Source organism: Meleagris gallopavo, chromosome 3, assembly GCF_905368555.1.
Source record: "Meleagris gallopavo chromosome 3, MGAL_WU_HG_1.1, whole genome shotgun sequence".
Taxonomy (NCBI): Eukaryota; Metazoa; Chordata; class Aves; order Galliformes; family Phasianidae; genus Meleagris; species Meleagris gallopavo.
In genome coordinates, this window is record NC_139406.1 from 25,006,247 (window position 1) to 25,025,920 (window position 19,674).

Below are 19,674 nucleotides of genomic sequence, written 5' to 3' on the forward strand. Positions count from 1 at the left end.
TAAGAACAATCTAAAAGAATACTGCATAGAGGGAAGAAAGTAACATACATTAAAGATTAACAAAAAACAATGACTAGGTGGTGTTGATGCCTTTGTTTTTTAAGACACAATACACTGATACTGCGTGACTTACGAGAGCTCGCGTTACTGACAAATTCTGCCCAAATATGTTTGTGTTCAATATGCAGAACTGAGTCTTGGGAAAATGCGTTGTGTTACAGACAGATCTCAAGGACGTGCTTAATAGGATCATAAGTAAAAGTTTTGAGGATGAGTGGGAGAGTTTCAAATGTCTACTCAGCTTCAGATATCTAGGAAGCTGTTGACCATTGCTGACAAAAACTTCCTTGAAGACTCTCAGACAGGACAAGAGTCTGTATAACCTGGGAGCTGAGCTGTCTTTGGAAAAATGTTCAAAATGCCAGCTTTCCTGCCCTTCTTCCTTCCTTTCCTTCCACTTAAAGCTTTGACAAGTTAGCAGTGTTCCTGTCAAATGCCGAGATTCAATCACAGCAGCTTTTATCAATACAGTAAGGCCATCAAATGTTCACCTATTAAACATTTTTTGGAGTTTTGCGTCACAGTGGATGTTTTTAAAGAAAGATTGTTTTGTGTTTTGTTTTCTACTTTAGAATAAAATTACAAATGTAACAAAACCAAAATTTTTACTTGTTTTTTAGAGGCACCAGTTTTTTTAATAATGATTCCGTATGCAAGGGGGGCTCTTCTCCACAAATCCACGTATCTAACATGTCTGTCTTATAAGAACTCATCAAGTTGTCGATCTCTCTTAAACTCAGGCAGTCTTCTTAGTCCTAGTAATCCTTATGGAAAATGGGCTATAAGGTTATTGTCTTTGATATCTACTCATTCTTTCTTTTCAAGAACTATAATTATACATTGTTGCCTAGTTTGTTTGTTTTTTATTCTCTGATTTGTATCACTATTAGCTCCTTATATCATATATACTCCTTTTATCTACTTAGAAATTTTTTAAATGAGATAGAACTGAGATGTTGTTACTTTACCACTGAATGCTGTCACTTAGAATTCTCTTTCTTCCCATTAAAGCCACTGAATGTATTCTTAGTCACACTTAGTAACCATCCATTATTCTGGTAATCTAGAGTGGCATGGTGGCAAAGCAAAAACAGAGTCTAACATGAAAGATTAAAGTAGTTACACAGTAAGAATACACCTGCTAGCGTCGTGGAGAGGAAAAATTTGATGATGCTCTTGAAGGTAGACAACAGTGAGCTGGGCCATGGCTGCCTAGCACAGTTGCATGCCACAGACACCCAGAGCAGAGAGAGCCCATCTAGCCCATGTAAAAGGGCCATGAAACAGCTAGTTCCCCACAAGGAAAATAAAAGGTATGTTTTTTGAATAGTAATGTCTGAAGATAAACTTTCATGTCCTTATGACCGCATCTATCACTGATAGACAGTAAATAATCTTTTATTTTGTTATTTTCAGAACCCAATTTTGTGTCATCTTATGACATTGGGAATTTCACCTACTTCTTCTTCCGAGAGAATGCAGTTGAACATGACTGTGGCAAAACAGTCTTCTCTCGTGCTGCTCGAGTGTGCAAAAATGATATTGGTGGCAAGTTTGTGCTGGAGGATACCTGGACTACCTTCATGAAAGCTCGGCTGAACTGCTCTCGTCCTGGAGAAATTCCATTTTACTACAACGAACTGCAGAGCACTTTCTTCCTGCCGGAATTGGACTTGATCTATGGGATTTTTACCACTAATGTGTAAGTAAATTCCATGATATATCTTTTTGCTACTTATGAAAATAAAAAGTAAATCTTCTGGGCTGTTCTCTGTTCTGTATTTGCCAAGTGAACACAATAATTTCAAACTACTGTTTGCCTAGTCTTATGAACAGATTTCAGCATCAAATGCATCCCATAGGAATTGCTGAAAGTGTATAGAAGGAAGGTACAGTTCTTAATATTTTGTTACCTCAAGGAGGCAGTTGTGTTTTAAGACTATTATGTCATCCTTTTCATATATCTTAAGGCTATTTTATCATCTTTTTTGTACGTTTTATGCCTATTTCATTTATTCTTGCAAGCACTTTTTTGTTACACATTATTTTCTGAGCATAAATACATTATGTATTTATGAAATAAATATTTTGTAATTATAATTTCACATTATCATAAAATTGACATGATGTAAGTTTACCATGTCAATAAGTGTTAACTTGACCCAAACAAATACAGAGAGATTCTCTTCAATTTTAAAAATTAGTCTTAACATATTCTTATTTGTGCTTTAGTATCAAACCAAAAGTTTAATCTAATTTCAGCTGGACTCACTATTACCAACAAGACAAAATTTAAAATGGTATTGTTTAGTCTGAAAATTAAATATTGTGAATTACATAAAAGCTTTCTAGACTCTCAGCTCTGATAGTCAGAGTTATTTAACTTTTTGGAAAGAAAGATGACTTTGCCTCAGAAATGTGCAATTACTTAAAACGTGATAAATAGTGTTTGCTTGTCACTAAGTGAGAGTGGCCCTTGAGTTGAAGCTGCACAACCCAATGTTCAGCCTGTGTGAACACGGTTTTTTTTTGGTTTCAGATTCTTTTGCCCACCTGCATTTTCTTACTGCATAGGTCATTTCTGCCTAGAATTTTAAAATTTTAAAAATGGGCATTTATCAGTGCCCCTTTCTAAATACTCGAATACCTATCTACTTCCTGTAAATGTACATTACCCGGTTAGCAACAGTCACAAATGAATGCCAGCAAGTTATGATACCTAAGTTGATTGGACAGTGAGCATGAATTTGGGCCTTAGTTCATTTCTCATACTTTTGGTAAGTCTGATGTTAGCATATCAAAGATGTCTTACAGACTTTCATACCCTTTTCCTGGCAGCTCAGGCTGTGAGCATGGTTTGTGAGGGGCAGCTTGCACCAGGCTGTGACCTTTCCTGACTCAGACGGTAATTTAAACTCTGTTCTTAGACTGGAGAAATGTATTGAAGCAAATTCTTCTTTTAAAAAGAGAATAGAAGAGATGTTAGGACTACTAGGAATAGGAAAATTTGGTGCTGGTTAGTTTTTTTTTACTAGCTACCATGAAAAGCTGGTTCAGAAGAATTCTGTTCCAGAAAATCCTCAAGGCTTTGTCCGTGGAAGCTTATCTCAGAACGACTATTGACTATTGCCTATGCTACAAATTCCACTTGCTCTGAGGTTGTGTAAAGTGGTCAGGGCTGCCACAATTTTTGAGAAGGAATCTGTGAGTGTAAGACTACCTTTGCTACATGAAAGCAGGCAGCATTTGAAACTTTGCTGCTAGTTCTTTCTTCCTTAATAGTTTAGCATTCTACCTTGTCCAACAGGGGCATACTATTCAAAGAGAAATTAATTACAACTGATTTTTTTGTTGTTGTTATTTTCCCATTTAAAATATATTTGTTTCTGTCATCAAATACTATACATAAAATTTTGAATATTGTGGAAATCTTTTTAGAATTTTGATTACTTCCCCAAGTTGCATGTGTCTCACAGATATCTGCACAACCCATATGATTTCAGCCCTGAAACCTGATGATGAATAAGCACTGGAGTTTCCCATGAGGGAGACCACCATATTCCTTTCCATAGATGTAGGTTGAGGTACTACCAAACCACATTAAGCATTCTTCGATCTCAGTAGCTTCAGAATTGCAATGATTTTATTGTACACTAATGCTTATTTTTTGCATATATACTGTGAATCATTCTGTGGGGGATGACCTGAAGCATTTCTATGAATAAAAGTATTGTGAGTTTTAGCAAAAACTACACAATTTATGTGTGGCTGACTATTAAGTCCATTGCAACTCTTGCTTCATAATGAAGCTGATTTTGTTTCTTTCACACCATTTGAAAATGTACAATCATCAATCTGGTGACTTTTAAAGACTTAGAAAATTCAAGAAGATTCTGTTTTGTTATAGTATTTGTTAGCTGCTATTAATGATAATCTATATACTTAGAGTATTATCAAATCCGCTGATAACTGATTCTGCAGAAATTGTTAGCCTGAAACTTTAGGATTTGGAGATTCTTTGAAATAAGTGTGACAAGCATAAATAAGAAAACTGATCTTTCATCCTGCTGTTAAATCAATATCTCTCTTTTTTTCAGTTTTGAAAAGTTTTGTTAAGAATTGATTGCCTGGGATTATTTTTTCTCCCCATAATTTTGGAGTTTTTATAGTAGGCTTGTGTAAAACAGGAATAATTTTAATAAATGAATAAATAAGAAGAATGTGATGTGGATCAATTGTTAGCAGTTCTACTTGCAGTGCAAATATATACTATTGCCGCCACCTTTATTAACTATGCCATTATCTCAAATTGTGGAAAAGTTTTTCAGGTTAAGACCTCTCTAAGTCACTGACTTATACTGTTTACAGTGTGCAAAATTACATTATTGTCTACCACATTTCCAAGAGAAGAACAGGAAACTGTATGTTTGGCCTGGCTGCTGTCTATTCTTGTAACAGGAGATCTAGAAATCATGCAGGCCAGGTTGTTTTCCCTTGACGTGTTTCATTTTTTAATTTTAATTTTAATTTTAATTTTATTATTTTTTCAGTAAAACATCATTTGAAAGATGGAGTTTTTGTTCAGGTGTTTTACACAGGGGTCCAGAAAAATAACATAAGCTGAAAATCCTTGACTCTTTGTACTGCCTAGAAGAAAGCAGCCCTAAGAATAATTGTATCCTGTGCATGGAAACTAGAAGAATCACATGTCCTTGATACATGTGATTATATGTGGGAATAAAGTCTGGCCTTTCTATACTAGACTAGCAGCACATGTAGAGAGTTCTGAGTTTCTCCCACATGAGCTAATTGGCAAAGGTGACCAAAAATTTAAGTCCACTGTAAGCATGTCATGTATCTTTATCCTGAGATACCTTCTCCTTGTTGACCATATCCATTTTGTTAATTACTTGAAGGATCGAAGCATCAATAAAAGGAAATATTATTTATTTTTCAGCAAATTGAGTTTGTAATGTTGTTATCCAAGTTAATATTTATATTTCTTTTGCAGGAACAGCATAGCAGCCTCAGCAGTTTGTGTTTTCAACTTGAGTGCCATAACTCAGGCATTTAATGGACCCTTCAAGTACCAGGAAAACTCTCGCTCTGCTTGGCTTCCATATCCCAATCCTAACCCAAATTTTCAGGTACAGATACATATGAGAAAGATGATATGTATGTTGTTGGTTTGTTTGTTGTTTTTTTTTTTTTCCCCAGAATGTTGTGTAGTTCATAGTTATTAAGACCAGTTTTCCAGTACATTACAGCATGAGTCTTTAAAACTGAAAATAAATTTAAAACTGAAGAAAGCTTAAGAGTTTCCCCCAATTTCAGCATTGTTAATTTTGCCTTTTCACAAAATAATTTGGGTTGAAAAGTGATGTTCTCTCAAGAGTAGGAGGAAAAAAGGCTTAACTTCAATATTCTGTCAGAACACAGCTATCTGTCAAGGCAACATTAATTTCTATCTCAAATGTAATCAGATTGCTATTTTCTTTTGCACTATGTGTGTGCTATTACAATCAGGAAAGGAAACATTATTTGACAGAAAGAAAAAAAGAGAACAAGAAAAAAGGAGGAGTAGTCAGTGTTACATATGTTTCCTCATGAGGAGTTTGAGTAAAATAATTTGTGAAATGGTGTCCTCTTTATTTGAATTTGTCAGCCTCAGGTCTTGTAATAATCTGTGGTTGGCTGACAGTATACAACTAATTAGTTCAAGGAGAGTCAGTCAGTAGAAATTTTTAACAAAAATAATGGAATATTTATGGTAAGCACATAGCCATTTGTTGTGACTTAGCCCTGGTAGGTAGATAAGCACCACACAGCTGCTCTCTCACTCCCTTTCTTCAATTAGACAGAGGGATGAATGTATGATGATGAAAAGTTCATGGGTTAAGACAGGGACAAGGAGGTCACTCACCAATTAGCATCACAGGCTAAACAAAGTCAGAATCGGGAGAGTATTTTAATTTAATGCCAACTACTAACAGACAAGAGCCATGAGAAACTGAAAGCAAATTAAAACCACCTTTCCCCATCCACCCTCTACAACATTCTTGTCCTGAGCAGGGCAGGGGACCAGACAATTGGGGTTGTGGTCAGTTCATAACATTTCATCTCTGCTGCTCCTCCATGGTCACTCACTGCCTCTGCTCTGTGTGGTTGCCATGGCTGCAGGGGATGGCCTGCTCCTCTAGGCCTCTCCCCTATTCTCCATCTATGATTTCAGGAGTTCAATGCTGCTTCTTTGACAACCTTCCCCACCTTCTTGTTAAGGGCCAGGAGGTCTTAGGCATAAAACAGAACCACCCACCAGAGACTGCAGGTAGTTTTAGCTACTTCCTAATTTATGCAAACAAAGGAAAATAAGGAATTAAATTTGCTCTGAATTACAAGACAATTACAAAGCCTTGTTACTTTGAATTTGGTGCTATTGTCAAGTGGCAAAACACCATTTAATTAAGTCATATGGCAGAAGCAGGCTATATCTGTTTATTACTTTTTGCATTTTGCAAAAATATTTATCTTGTCATAGTACTGACTGTAAGAGGATCTAAGTAAGGCTGAACTTCTGGAAGAGGAATCCTGAAGAAAGGCTTGTTTGTAAACGTTCGTAAACTTTCTTTCTAAGTGCGACTCCAGTGCAAGTCATTCATCTCTGCCTTCAAAACCTTTACTAATGCATTAGTAATCATTGTGGGTGCATCCCATATGGAATGGTACAAGCAAAAGAAGCTGACAGTCTAACGGTGATGTTAAAAACAATCTGAGACTGTACTGTACTGCCAGTGCTCATCTCTCGCTCCCAGTCCAGGCATAGAGGTGCTGAAATTCCTTTCTTGGGTAGTCTGGCTGATTTTAATATGGCTGGTACTTTCTTTATCAAATTTACAAGAAGAGCAGCAGTGGTTGTATAAGATCTCATGGAACAGTTTTGCAGGCCAGAGCTACTCTTAAGAGCTGTAACATGGCCTTTTAAAACGCAATATTGAAGCCAATTCATGTTAACTGTTCTCTAGGTATCATTAGTGATGCCAAACTTCTGTTTTTTCACTGGTGCTATCTTTTATTCAGTTGAACTTTCTGTCAGATTTCTGGCTCTGTAAGCACAGTGCTGACATATACCAGAAGCTAGTCTAATGCACAGAGCTGGATGTAACCATTTTTGTGACTTCACAGTACTCTAGAATACATATTGCATGGAGAGTGGATAGTACATTGGCTGAACGACTGATTTCCTTTCCCAAAATGAGTTCTTTTCTTTTGCAGCGTGGTTATGGTAAAATACTTGAATTTTTGTCTGCGTAGTCTCTGAATTTTATTTATCCTCCGAGCATTCAGCTGCTCAGCATTAAGAGACAGAAGCATGTGACTGTGAAGGAAGACTACTTCTGGGTGGTGATAGTTACATCAGACATTGTATTTCCAAGGCTGAGTTATATTGATTTAATATTTTCCAGATTGGAATACCACTGAAGTCCCAGTCTTTAAAAACACTGTTTTTCTCCAGAGCTCGCTTTCTCTTTACACAGGACATTTTCCATTGTAAGACCAATGACAGTGTACTATGAGCATTCTAGCTGGAATCTTTCTAGTTTGATATATTCAGATAAATTCATGTTTGGCACAGTTGCTTAATTTTTTCACTGGCCTGACATGCAGGGTATTCACAAAGCAAAAAAAAAAAAGTAGTAATTGTTTCCTGTTGATTAACTGTCTTGCCTCATCATAGGTTCTCTCATTAAGGAATTACTGATTGAAATTGTTTTATTTTATTTTTAAGGTTGTGTATTTGGAGTGATTGCTTAATTTCAGACTGATAAAATGTCAATGATAAAAAAAATAACTGGTTGAATTTTGCTGCAATTCATAGTATCATTTATGACATAGTAGAATAAAGATATGACTAGAGTATCTCTTTCACATCACTGTGATAAATGTAGTGAAGTAATGTTTTACTTCTCTGATGCAATAATATTTAAATAAACATGGAAATGTTTGCATACTCACATGGGCTGAGCATTTATCTCCTGTCCTCAGTTAACTGAAGACCTAAATAGAAAGATGTTAAAATCAATTACTGATTACTTTGCTTTGCTTATTTATGCTTGGACTTTTTCTCTGCACACAAAAATTAGTACAGTTTCCTGATATATGATCAATTTCAAAGCAAAAGTATCTTGGCAATGGATAACATTTGTAGTTTGATTTATAGTGAGAGCTCTGCATGGTCCATTCTTGGCTAAATGCACAGAGTCTGAAGAAGTTTATAGAACTGTACATAAAGCTTGTCTTGGGATTTCTATCAGACTGCCTGTGGTAGGCCTTGGGATTTCATATGAAAAATTGTAATGCCTTTAGCACTGTGTCTGTGTAAATTCTGAAGAAAAATAGTCTGAAAATTTTATGACAGCTTTTCTCTGTCCTTCTCTGTGAATGTAAGTTAGAGCCAAATATTACTATAGCCCACCTGTGCTCATTCTGATGCCCTTTCATCTTGTTTGGATTTAGGGAGTACCCTTACTACTGTCTCAGGAAAGTGGAGCTTCCTCAGCCATTGTGTGGACACACTGATCAGCACCAGAAAATGACCTTAATGTGGAATTACAAAGTATATCTATGATACACAGTTTTAGTATTTATGTTCTTGTGCTGTAATTCACTGAATAAAACTTTTGGTTCTGTTGACGCATATGATAATATTATTTTGTGTTTTCAGTGTGGCACCATGGACCAGGGTTTGTATGTGAACCTAACTGAGAGAAATCTTCAGGATGCTCAAAAATTCTTCTTAATGCATGAGGTCGTCCAACCTGTTATTCCAATTCCGTACTTCATGGAAGACAACAGCCGATTTTCTCACGTGGTTGTGGATGTTGTGCAGGGCAAGGACATGCTCTTCCATATCATTTATCTTGCCACAGGTATGAACTTTGTGTTGCTGTAACAACTGCAGAAGTTTGAGGTCTCTGAATTTTTAATGATCTGCAAATCACTTTTGGAATATGCATAGCACCTTGAATAGGTTGATGGTTTTGTGTGTGGTTTTTGTTTTGTTTTGTTTTTGTTTTTGTTTTTTGGACAGCATTAACTCTGCCTTCTATATTTTATGAGCAGAAGAGTCTGGCAGTTTGCAGCATCTTTCTTTATATTATATTTTGAACTCAGATGTTGGTCTCTGTTTCCTATTCTCCTTTGAAGGCATAAAGTCTACATGCTATCAAGAAAATGAATGGCTGGAAATTCCACAAACATGAATTCACAAGTTTCTCTTTTATCCTTTGTATGTAGTTCAGGATACATTCTCACTCAAGGTTCATATGTTGTTTTAAAATCCTGTGAGGTAGAAGGAACTCAAATAGCAAATGCAATTACTGCTATTGCTATTTCTGACTCTTCTGCTCGAAAATATTTTATTATCTTTCCTTTCTGTTGCACATTTAAGTCATCCATTCCTAAGCATTTCTGCACTCTGTGTTATTGTTCTTCCATTTATAGATAACTCATCTAAACTCTAGCAATGAAAGAAAAATAGTCTTACATCTAAAATTGTCTTGGTTAAAAGTATTACTTTCTAGATTCAAAAATTCATTTAAGCTTCTGAAAAACACTGAAGGCGTTAAACTGTTTTTGCTGAACAAGGTTGTCCCTGAGATGGAAATATTAGATTAAAGCACCATGTTTACAGCCTCATGACAAAAAACTTACTTCTCACATATTTAGTAGGGATAGCCCATCTAAGGAATGCTAGTGTGCATTTTCGATTTTGTAGTGAGTAGGCACTAAATATGGAAAATTTAAAGCAGGACTCAGTTAATCAACAGGAGAAAAAAGATTGCAAGCAGCAAGTTATTTGATCCTGCAATCAATGAAGTCAATTTCAAATTTGTCATCAGTTCAATCGAAACTGGATCAATCGTTTGAATCACTTAAATCATGACTTACTGATGAAAATTGTATATCTGTAACTTGTAACTTATCAAGAGCCTAAGAAAAATTTGCATTGTGGCTCAATATATAATTTAATTTTCCCCTGAAAACAGGATGCTTTTCAGAGATGATTGCATCTTTTTAGACTGAAGAAATTTTAGAATAATATGGTTCATTTTGATGAGGCAGTATTTCTTGTCTAATTACCCTAATAGGTGAAGTTTTTACATTTTACTCTGTGAAAGTTGGGCGGTAATATGAAAGCTTTTAATAGGTTAGAACTTTTTTTGGATTTGTCCAGATGTAGTCAAAGCAACTTGCTGGTTGGTAAAGCATAGCATTTTAAGTGAAATCATGCTTCTTCTAAATGCTGTTTGTATTGTGGCAGTCTCTTGACAGAAACGGAATTACAGAAACATGTACTTCATTGGTTTTATATTTATCAGTGCATTATATGATATTTACATTATAATGGCAACATTGAGTATGAAATAATTTGTCATAATTCTGATGGACTTCAGTTTTCAGATTTCCTCACTGTGTTTCCTTCTATGTCTTTTTCACTAAGCGAAGATCTGAACTTTCAAGTTTCACGGTTCATTAATAAATTGTGTTCAATAAAACTTTTAGTTTTTTTTTATGCATCTTTGCTTCTGCTAAGAAGGCAGTGTTTGTATGTTCCTTGCTATGTATAAGTACCCTGCAGTTTCATTCTTCTCTGTTCCACTGTTTTCAGTCAGCCATGGAAATAGGATATTCTGGTAGCTGAATCTTTAGTCTGGCACTAGTACATGCTTTGATGTAATCAGAAAGTGTATGTTGTATGAATATCAGAAACTGTAAGATGAAGAAACATACTAACTATATAATGTTATGAAAATTTTATTGACAGAGTGAATTCTGTTTCGTTTTGAATTCACCCAATGGCAGTGATTTGTGTTCATATTCCTTCTGTGTGCCACCTCAATTAAGCATAGGAACTAAGCTTTATTTTCCAGTGAGTATTAATACTCACTTCATCTACATCATCTTCCCCGCAATGAACAAGAATAGTACAGCTAGATCAGGTTGCTCAAGGCCCCCTCCAGCCAGACTTCAAATGTCTCCTGGGTCAGGGCATCTTCCACATCTCCGGGCAGCTATTCCAGTGTCTCACCACCCTCACTGTAAAAATCTTCTTCTTATAGCCAATCTCAATCCTCCTTCTTTTAGTTTGAAACCATTTCATCTTCTCCTATCACAGTAGACCCTGCTCAAGACCCTTACTCCTTCTTTCCTATAACCTCCCTTTAGATACTGAGAGTCCTATATCAGGTCATCCCAGAGCCTTCTCTTCTCTGAACAGCCCCAGCTCTCTCAGTGTGTCCTTGTAGGAGAGGTGTCCCATCCCTTGGATTATTTCTGTGGCCCTCCTTTGGACACGCTCTGACAGGTCCATGTCTCTCCTGTACTAAGGACTCCACATCTGGAGGCAATACTCCAGGCAAGGCATCAGCAGCGCGGAGTAGAAGGGCAGGATCACTTCCCTTGCCCTGTTAGCCATGCTTCTTTTGATGCAGTCCAGGATACAGTTGGCTTTCTGGTCTGCAAGGGAACGCTGTTGGCTCATGTCCTGTTTGCCAGCCACCAGTACTCTCAAGTTCTTTTTGGCAGGGCCCAATCCTCAGCTTGTATTGATAGTGGGGGCTGCCACAACAGAGGTGCAAGGCCTCAATTTTGGTAGGTTTTCAAGACCATGCAGCAAACCAGTTCTTTTTATAACTAGCTCTTCTTTGGCCAGGAGGTTGGACTTAAGTCTCATGCTATCCCTTCCAACTTGAATTGTTCTCTTTCACATACCATGGTATCAAATTGTTCGGGCTAAATTGAACTATTTGGTGCCAAAAGGGAAATTCATTCAACACACAGGATGCTGGCAGTAGGGAGTTTATATCTACTGGCATGAGGCAGGATTGATCCAACCTATACTATGTGAGATGTATTCTGCATAACTTTTGTAATTATAATTCATCACAATATTTTTACAAAATTGTCTCTGAAAATTCACAAAGCTGATTCAGTGGAAAGGTAAACATATAGATTGGTATGAATACAAATGAACATTCTGCTGTCTTTGTTAATCAATGCAAAAATCTCACTCTTTAAATCAGATGGGTACTAGTTAAGAGAAAATTCTTTCTTCCTCCATCTCACGTTCACCTGCCTATCCACCTTGTTATCAGAATACAAATACTACAGAGGATAATAACCTTGATAGTATTAACAGTGTAATCTAGTTTCATTAAGCCTTAAATAGGGATAATATTACAAGAGAAGAAAATGTGAGTAAGCATACAAATGCATTAATCTGCTGTGTCAACAGTCTTCATTTCTTAAACCTCTGCCGAGTCACTATTCTACTGGAGATTCTGATGTGCTGGGATTAACATCTACTGCTGGTATCAAAAATATATTTTACTGCTTTGGAAACACATCTTAATCTTCTGCTGCACTGACTTCCAACAGAGGAAGAAAGAATAGATCAATTCTCGCACATTCTCTTTTACTTAGAACAAGCATAGTGCTGCTAGCTTTAGTCAGGCAGAAATTCCTGGAACATTTTTCAGTGGTTCAGAAAGGAAAATCAAGGATAGTGTGCTAAGGGAAGTTCTGAACTGAGACTCATCTCTAATACCAGACTTAAAAGTAAAGCAGGCTACTGAATGATCAATATTCTGATGACAATTTAAGTTTAAAAAACTTTGCTTCCTTCCTAATTGGAAAAAGCTTAAAGCAAAATGGTATTCTGTATATCACAGTTTGTGTGCTTGGCTCTTTTCTCCCTTCTTTTTCTTTCTCCCTTTTATTTTTTCCTTTCAATTTGCATGCCTAAGTGTCCCGTGATTAAAACTTTGCCAAAATACAAGGGTCTCCAAAGCATTTTTCAGAGAACAGGGTACTGAAATGAGAGCAAAATCTTTAGAAAGCATACTGGCACTACTGGAAAAAAAAAAAAAAAGTAAAAAAACTGTGGAAAACTGTCCGTGTTTTCTCTGAAGGTTGCTCAGTGTGCAGAGGATGTGCTCTCTGTATCCTGTTCAGAAATCATATGTGCCCATTGGTGGATCTTCATTATGGTAATTAATATTTTAGCACTGATAAAATTAGGGCATGGTGACCTTACAAAGACCTAAGGAAGCCTGAAGAAATATTTACTGTTGGCTGTGCTGCATACCTCTAAAGAATGGCCTGTTGACTGAACTAGGCCTGAATTTTTATGCCATAAAGACAGAGTTATTTTGAAGTTTAAAGATGACTGGAATAGTTTCGAACAGAAGTTGTACAAGAAGTTCTGGAAGGTGTTATTGTTTACCCTTCTTTAGACTCAAATTGTACATAGCATTGCAGAGAGTAATGATAAAAAGCAACTCTGTTGAACCACATACAACAGTAATTATGAAAATGTGGAGACCTTTCATAAAGAAATTTCAAAAGTTTTTTTTTTTTTTCATAATGCAGATGGATATTTCATACATTTTTCTTCAGTGGGGGAAAAACAGGCAGTAAATCTACACAAATATAACATATTTTTTTGTTGTAGCCCTTGCTGATGTTGTAGATTTAACAGAAATTAGTCCTTATCTCATGAAGTGATTAATGACGCTCATTTTGGAAATGTATGTCTTTGGTGTGTCTTACTAGATGACTGTAGATGACTGCAGCAAGATTTGATTCTCCTGCTTACAATACTGTCCTTTTTTTTTTTAGGAATGCACCACATAATCTGTTAGGGAACATCCCATTCCATGATTCAATACGTATACGTGTATTTTTGCTTAAAATTTTTGCATGAAGTATTGCAATTTTCCTGGCGGACTACAGGTTCTGATCAAAGTATGCTTTCATATTTAGTGCGCACTATGTCATAATGTATATGGCAAGTGTGAATCTATGAACCTTAAAATTACAAGCAAAGATATATGCTTCTATACATTTCGGACATGGTGAAGAGAGCAACAGAGTTTAATTTTTTTCCAATAGGTGGTGTTTCTGAGTGTTTTATTTCAGGTGTGTTGAGACTGAGAAGTAATCTGCAGATAGTTTTTGTTGAAAGAAGCTATAGACATTTTCTCTTAGTTTGAGAAGCATCTTTTTAGCCTACAATAGAAGGCTAAAACTACAATATAAATGCAATAATAATGATGATCAAGTAGTTGTAATTTGAGTCACAATTCAAGTGTGAAAATGTAGTGGGCTATTTGTATATATTAATACTTTCTAGTTTGAAAACAGAGCAGCAGGAGAAATCAGAGTGCAGATGGATAATGGGGCATATGCACTGCAACAGGCAATAATGAGAGAGTGTTAAAACTCCTTCTCATCTGTTGTAATAAAAACCACAGTTACTGTGTTTTTTCTGACTTTCCTAGACAATGACATGATATGCTTTTACCCAGTTGTAAAGCTCCACTGCAACATTTCCAAAACTACTTCTCTGTAACTTACCTATCTGGCCTTTTGCATTAGCATTTTAAGAGGATTGAAACATAGACAGCCATCAGTTTCTCTTCCATCTAGAAATGGTGTATCTTGGAAGACACCACTCATAACAGTAACACGATGATCCTGAACACTATTTAAGAAATTGAGCAGTAAATCATCAAATAAATAACCTTATTCTATGCTCCTTTTACATTGAATGTTAATACTGATGAAGGAAAACCCTATCTGAATTAATACCTTGTTTGTGTTATTAATCTTTCCAGGAAGCATTTTACTGCAAAGCTTGAAAAAATACTGCATTGTTATGGCTTTGAGTCTGATAACATTCAGGCTGGGATTTATGCAGATGCTATTACCAAGAGCACTTATAATGTGCTCTTCTCAGAATATTTATATTATTTTCCACATAGAATAAAAAGAAAGAAGGATAGTGTAAAGCATAGCTCTTTTACTAGGTAATTTAAACACAGAAAAATTGATTTACTTCTGCCTTGTGTACCGTGTCAGCCATACTGGGCAAAGTGGCTTTAAATGTTACCATGTTGGAATGACCATGCTGGAAGTCTAGGTTACAAATGATACTGTCAGGCTTTATAGAATCAAACCTCACATTATAGATGTTCAGGAGTACTGATTTCCCTTGACTTTTTCACTCTTTGTAGAAATCTATCATTCTGCCAGCTCCAGTAAGACATAAGGTGGTTTCTTAATAAGTAGAAGACTGTAACTAGAACTGGTTAAATTATTCATTGACAGCAACTTATATGTGAGAACAAATTACCCACCACTTATTTGTAGTCAGTTTTTCTTATTATAATCAACTCATAAATAGGTCATGATTTTGATTAGTTTGTTTCTTGTGTTTGCTCAGATTGTTTATATTTTTGACAGCACATTCATGAATTACTTGCTGCAAATAGATGAAATTTGTATTCTGTTCCCACGGGACAAATTTAAATAGGAACAGCCCTTTCTTCTACTCACAGGTTATCATTTTGTTTTAATGATTGCCCAGCTCCATTAGGTAAGACTGTAAATAAATGTCTGAAGAACACAAAGTGTGGGCACTTCAGTGCTACCACTGGAAGTCAGAATTGCTTCTGGACGAGGCTTCTACAGGGCCTGGTTTGGTCCTTATCCTAGGAAGGTTCAGCCTTTAACCAACTCTTGCATGAGTATGTAGTTAGTGATCAGGATCCTTACTGAGAAAGGTGGAGAGGAAGGGGCTTGGCTATGTACAACATTTCAGAAAGGTTTAGGCAACTTGACACATTACTAAGCATTGTAAATATGCATAGAGTATTCTGCAAGGCTTTTTACTTTGAGAAAGCCTTACATTTAAGGTGGACATGACTAAGAGCGACTCAATGAACCCAACCAAAGAAGAAATATTTAATCAAAAATGTTCAAACCAAACATAAGACTCCTCTTTTACCCTTAAAAGAAGGGAATGCAAGATCACAAGTATGATGATATTATATGTATGGTATTCAGTGTGCACTTTGAATGAAGCAATTATTAGACAGGATATTCTACTGAACTCTTTCTTCTCGCATTTGTGAGCTTCTTCATTCTGCTGCACTTTTCACAGTAAAACTGAATGAATCCAAATGTTTCAACTAAGCAAATACCAACACTGTCACTAGCAATCAACATTTGGAATTTTTTTGTTGTTTGTTTTTACATTTACTCAGCCCCCGTCATACTCCATGGCATATTTTCCTAAGGTAAAGAATTTCTGAATAAATACATATCTCTCTTTGTTCCATTACACTGAAGAGTGATCATAAGATATAGATATGTTATTCCCAGAACTGTGGCTTTTTTATGATGTGTCTTGTAGCTCTGCAGACAAGTTCACAAAAAGGTAGTCTAGGCACTGTCTGCATTTTACTATATCAAGTCACTGATTAAGAGAATCTTTATTTTTTATTTTTCTTACCTCATGAATCTTGGAAATTTGATTCTATAGCTGCACACTTTCAAAAAGAATAGAATGAACAAAACAAACGTAGTGGTTAGATCACTAGTCAAGGTTTTAAAAGCTGATTTTTAATTATGGACAAATGTTCCAGTTCCTAGGCTAATAAAAAGATTATAATATGATATGGTGTATACTGTGGCTATTACTGCTTCAATGTTTTAGAGAAAATCTTCTGGGAAGAGGTTCTAGGTTCATGTCTCTAATTCCAAGTTTGTTGCTATCTTTTCTCCATTTACTTCCTAATTGACATTCTATTATTAACAAATGAGTGGCAGCATCAGTCTTCCCTCCGCTGTTTCTGAACAAAAGCTGTCCTTTATGCTGAAAATGCTGCTGACTTTCCATGTATGTCATACAGGATTTGTACTGAACTTGGCTCCACTGTGGACAGAGACATACAGGCACCATGCAAACTGTAAATGTATTTGAGTAGAGGAGAATCCTTGATTCATTGTAGTCAGCCAAGTTTATGATGGTTCTGGATTGGTACAGCAGTTAGTTGTCTTTCTGGTACTTCAGTGAAAATAGCCACATACGACTCAGTTAAGCAATTAGGCAAGGTTTATAGTGAGCTATTATCTGAGGAACAGTTTTCTCCACTTGTGCATGTAAATGCTTCTTTGATCTCGGCACTGGAAAATTTATTCAGTGGGAAAATGATCATATTCATAGCATGTTTTGGGTAGTACAAGATATTTATTATTATGGTGGCACAATGGGAAAGCAATAAAAAGTAATAGGAGCAGTAAGCACTCCCTGTCCAGCCAGATCCAATCAGAGTTAATACATCTCAACTTTAGAAGGCTGGCGATGATCCAGGGTCTGTATGGTCTGTATTCCATAGTAGTTTTATCTTTTGTGTGTAGCGTGACATTCTTCATTGCTGCTCTGTGTCAGATAGCAAGCCTTAAATCATAACAACCATTTCATCTTGCAACTAATAACTATGTTTATTGTCTCTTCTACTATTTCAACAAGAGGTTACACATTTCTTTAGTGGGACTTATCTTTATTATCTGATAAGTCCAGTCCGACCTACTGATTAAATATTTTAGCAGGTCTCTCCTAAGCTAGAATGCTTTCTCTTCCTGAGAAGCTCCTGGGAATTTAACGTAGGCTTTATTTATTTATTTATTTATTTATTTATTTATTTATTTATTATTTTTTAATTTTCATTTTGAATTACTTTATTCAATACCAGCCCTATATTTCTTTTTCCTTTCAGAATCCAGCATAACAAAACTAGACATCTCTCAGCAGGTATAATGTTTCCCATTCAGAACCAATGGACTGTGTATGACTTCTGCCATTTTTTTTATCTGGGCTTCAAGTTCTGTGTCATTTTCATTAAAAGTAATGTTGGATAGTGAAAACAAGTATGGCTGTCAACACAGCATATTGTCAAATGGACCTCCTCAAGAATATGTTATTCACTTCTCAACTGTAGATATTGGACCTATTTGGCTGTAATGTAACTGACCTTAAGGAGTAAAATGTTTTCATATCTGTGAACAAAAAAGTGTTGCCAATCATACTTCAATCACCTAAGAAAAATCCTGTACCTCATCTCTAGCGTAGTTGATCCTGATTTGATTTTGTCTGGACACACACAGTAGGTAGCACGCTTTAAGTAAAATCTGAAGTACATCCCTAAGGAATCTCTGTATGCTTGTTTCTCATGATAATATGTTTGCTTAAAAGAATTCATATTCAAGAAACTAAAATATTTGAGACTTCTAAAAAGTTAAAGTAGTCTGATTGCACATAAGTTAATGTGCATATGGGCAGGCTCTCTTTGATTCAAATATAGTAATTATGATCAAAGGCAATAATGATGTAAATTTTATTTTGGCTGCAGACTAGATGCACCAGCATAGTCTTGGTATTTATTCTATTTAATTTTGAACCTGGCATTGCTTTCCTGAGCCGGAAAAATGTGTCTTTTTGCATGCCAGCTTTGTGTGAGATTGTACTGGCCTTCTGTGAGGATGCTGTCTTCATTTGTCATGTAAATCTTGCATTACTGGGTAATTTTTATAGACAGAGTTTGTATAAATTAAATGCAAATGTGGAATGAGATGATCACTTGGTATGATCAATGACTTCATGCTCGGTAGTGTCATGAATTGTGCTTCTGCTCTATACTGTATACCTGAGATTTGCTGATACTCTCCACAGAGGAGAGGGAATACAGGGCATTAGAGCTAAACTTGAAATTCTTGTGAATCATGTTTTTGCCAGCTTTCTGTTCCCCAGCTCTTTAAAGCCTCGTGTTATGCTGTTGTTTGAATCATATCCTCTCTACAGGAGCAGCATTTCTTAAACCAATGTTAGTATCTGTGTTAGTATCGCTATGTGTTTGAATGCTCACATTTGAATGTAAGTTTCTTGAGGAGATATAAACAGTGATACGTGGTATAGGGACATGATTGAGTAGCTCTGCTTTGAGCTAACCTGTTACGTGTCCCTAAGATTTTCATGTTTAGTGAACATGGCAACATGACAGAGAAGGGGCTGTGATTCTGTGGCAGCAACACTCAAATGGGGTATGAAGAGCTGAGGTTTAATTCTTCTTGGAGCTCAAAGTCATCTGTTCTATCTCCTTGTTGAATTCTTAATCTAGGAGAGAATAGGCTGCTGTGGGTAGGGATGAGGCTTCCTGGTGGTGGTTTCATCTGCAGGCAGATGCATGGTTCATCTGGCCCGAGAGGAGCACTACAACCCACAAGCCAAATAGGTCCAGAATTCATCTGGAGAAATGATTTACTGCTTTCATTCACCAATGTAGGGACTATTAAAATGTTTTTCTGATGCCTTTTTAAATAAGCAGAAAGTGCTCCCTGAAACTCCCTAAGAATATGAAAGGCACCTTTTTCTTGCAGAGCATAAAATCACATCAGAAGCTGCTGACGCTAAAGGAGAAGTGCTTTTCATATGCTCAGTATATATTGCTTATCTCTCTCCCTCCTGTTCCTAGCACTTCGATACTCCTTCTCACTGATGCGTGGTAACACAACTCTTAGAGACTTCATGATTTTTCTTAGCTGCAGCCGAAACTTTTCTATTTTAGTTCAGCTATCTTCTGTACATCGAAGGAGAATGAGGTAAATGTGTGTCGCTGGTTTTGATTTTGTCAGCAAATCAGGTCAATATGGATGAAAACAATATAACAAAAGAGGTTTGAAATCTTCAGTGGGAAAAGGCACTTGTTAAAG

The 19,674-nt window shown here is 36.2% G+C and overlaps 1 protein-coding gene across 4 annotated transcripts in view; it reads left to right on the top strand.

Moving 5' to 3' along the window:
- The window catches only part of SEMA5A (semaphorin 5A), a 316,919-nt gene that overhangs the window by 192,249 nt on the left and 104,996 nt on the right, over nt 1-19,674 (top strand). For all 4 annotated transcript variants that reach the window (XM_085220463.1, XM_085220466.1, XM_085220462.1 and 1 more), the window contains 3 exons: nt 1,477-1,762; nt 5,072-5,207; nt 8,783-8,987. In XM_085220463.1, coding sequence (XP_085076589.1) covers nt 1,477-1,762; nt 5,072-5,207; nt 8,783-8,987 — 627 coding nt within the window. The remainder of the gene's footprint in view (nt 1-1,476; nt 1,763-5,071; nt 5,208-8,782; nt 8,988-19,674) is intronic.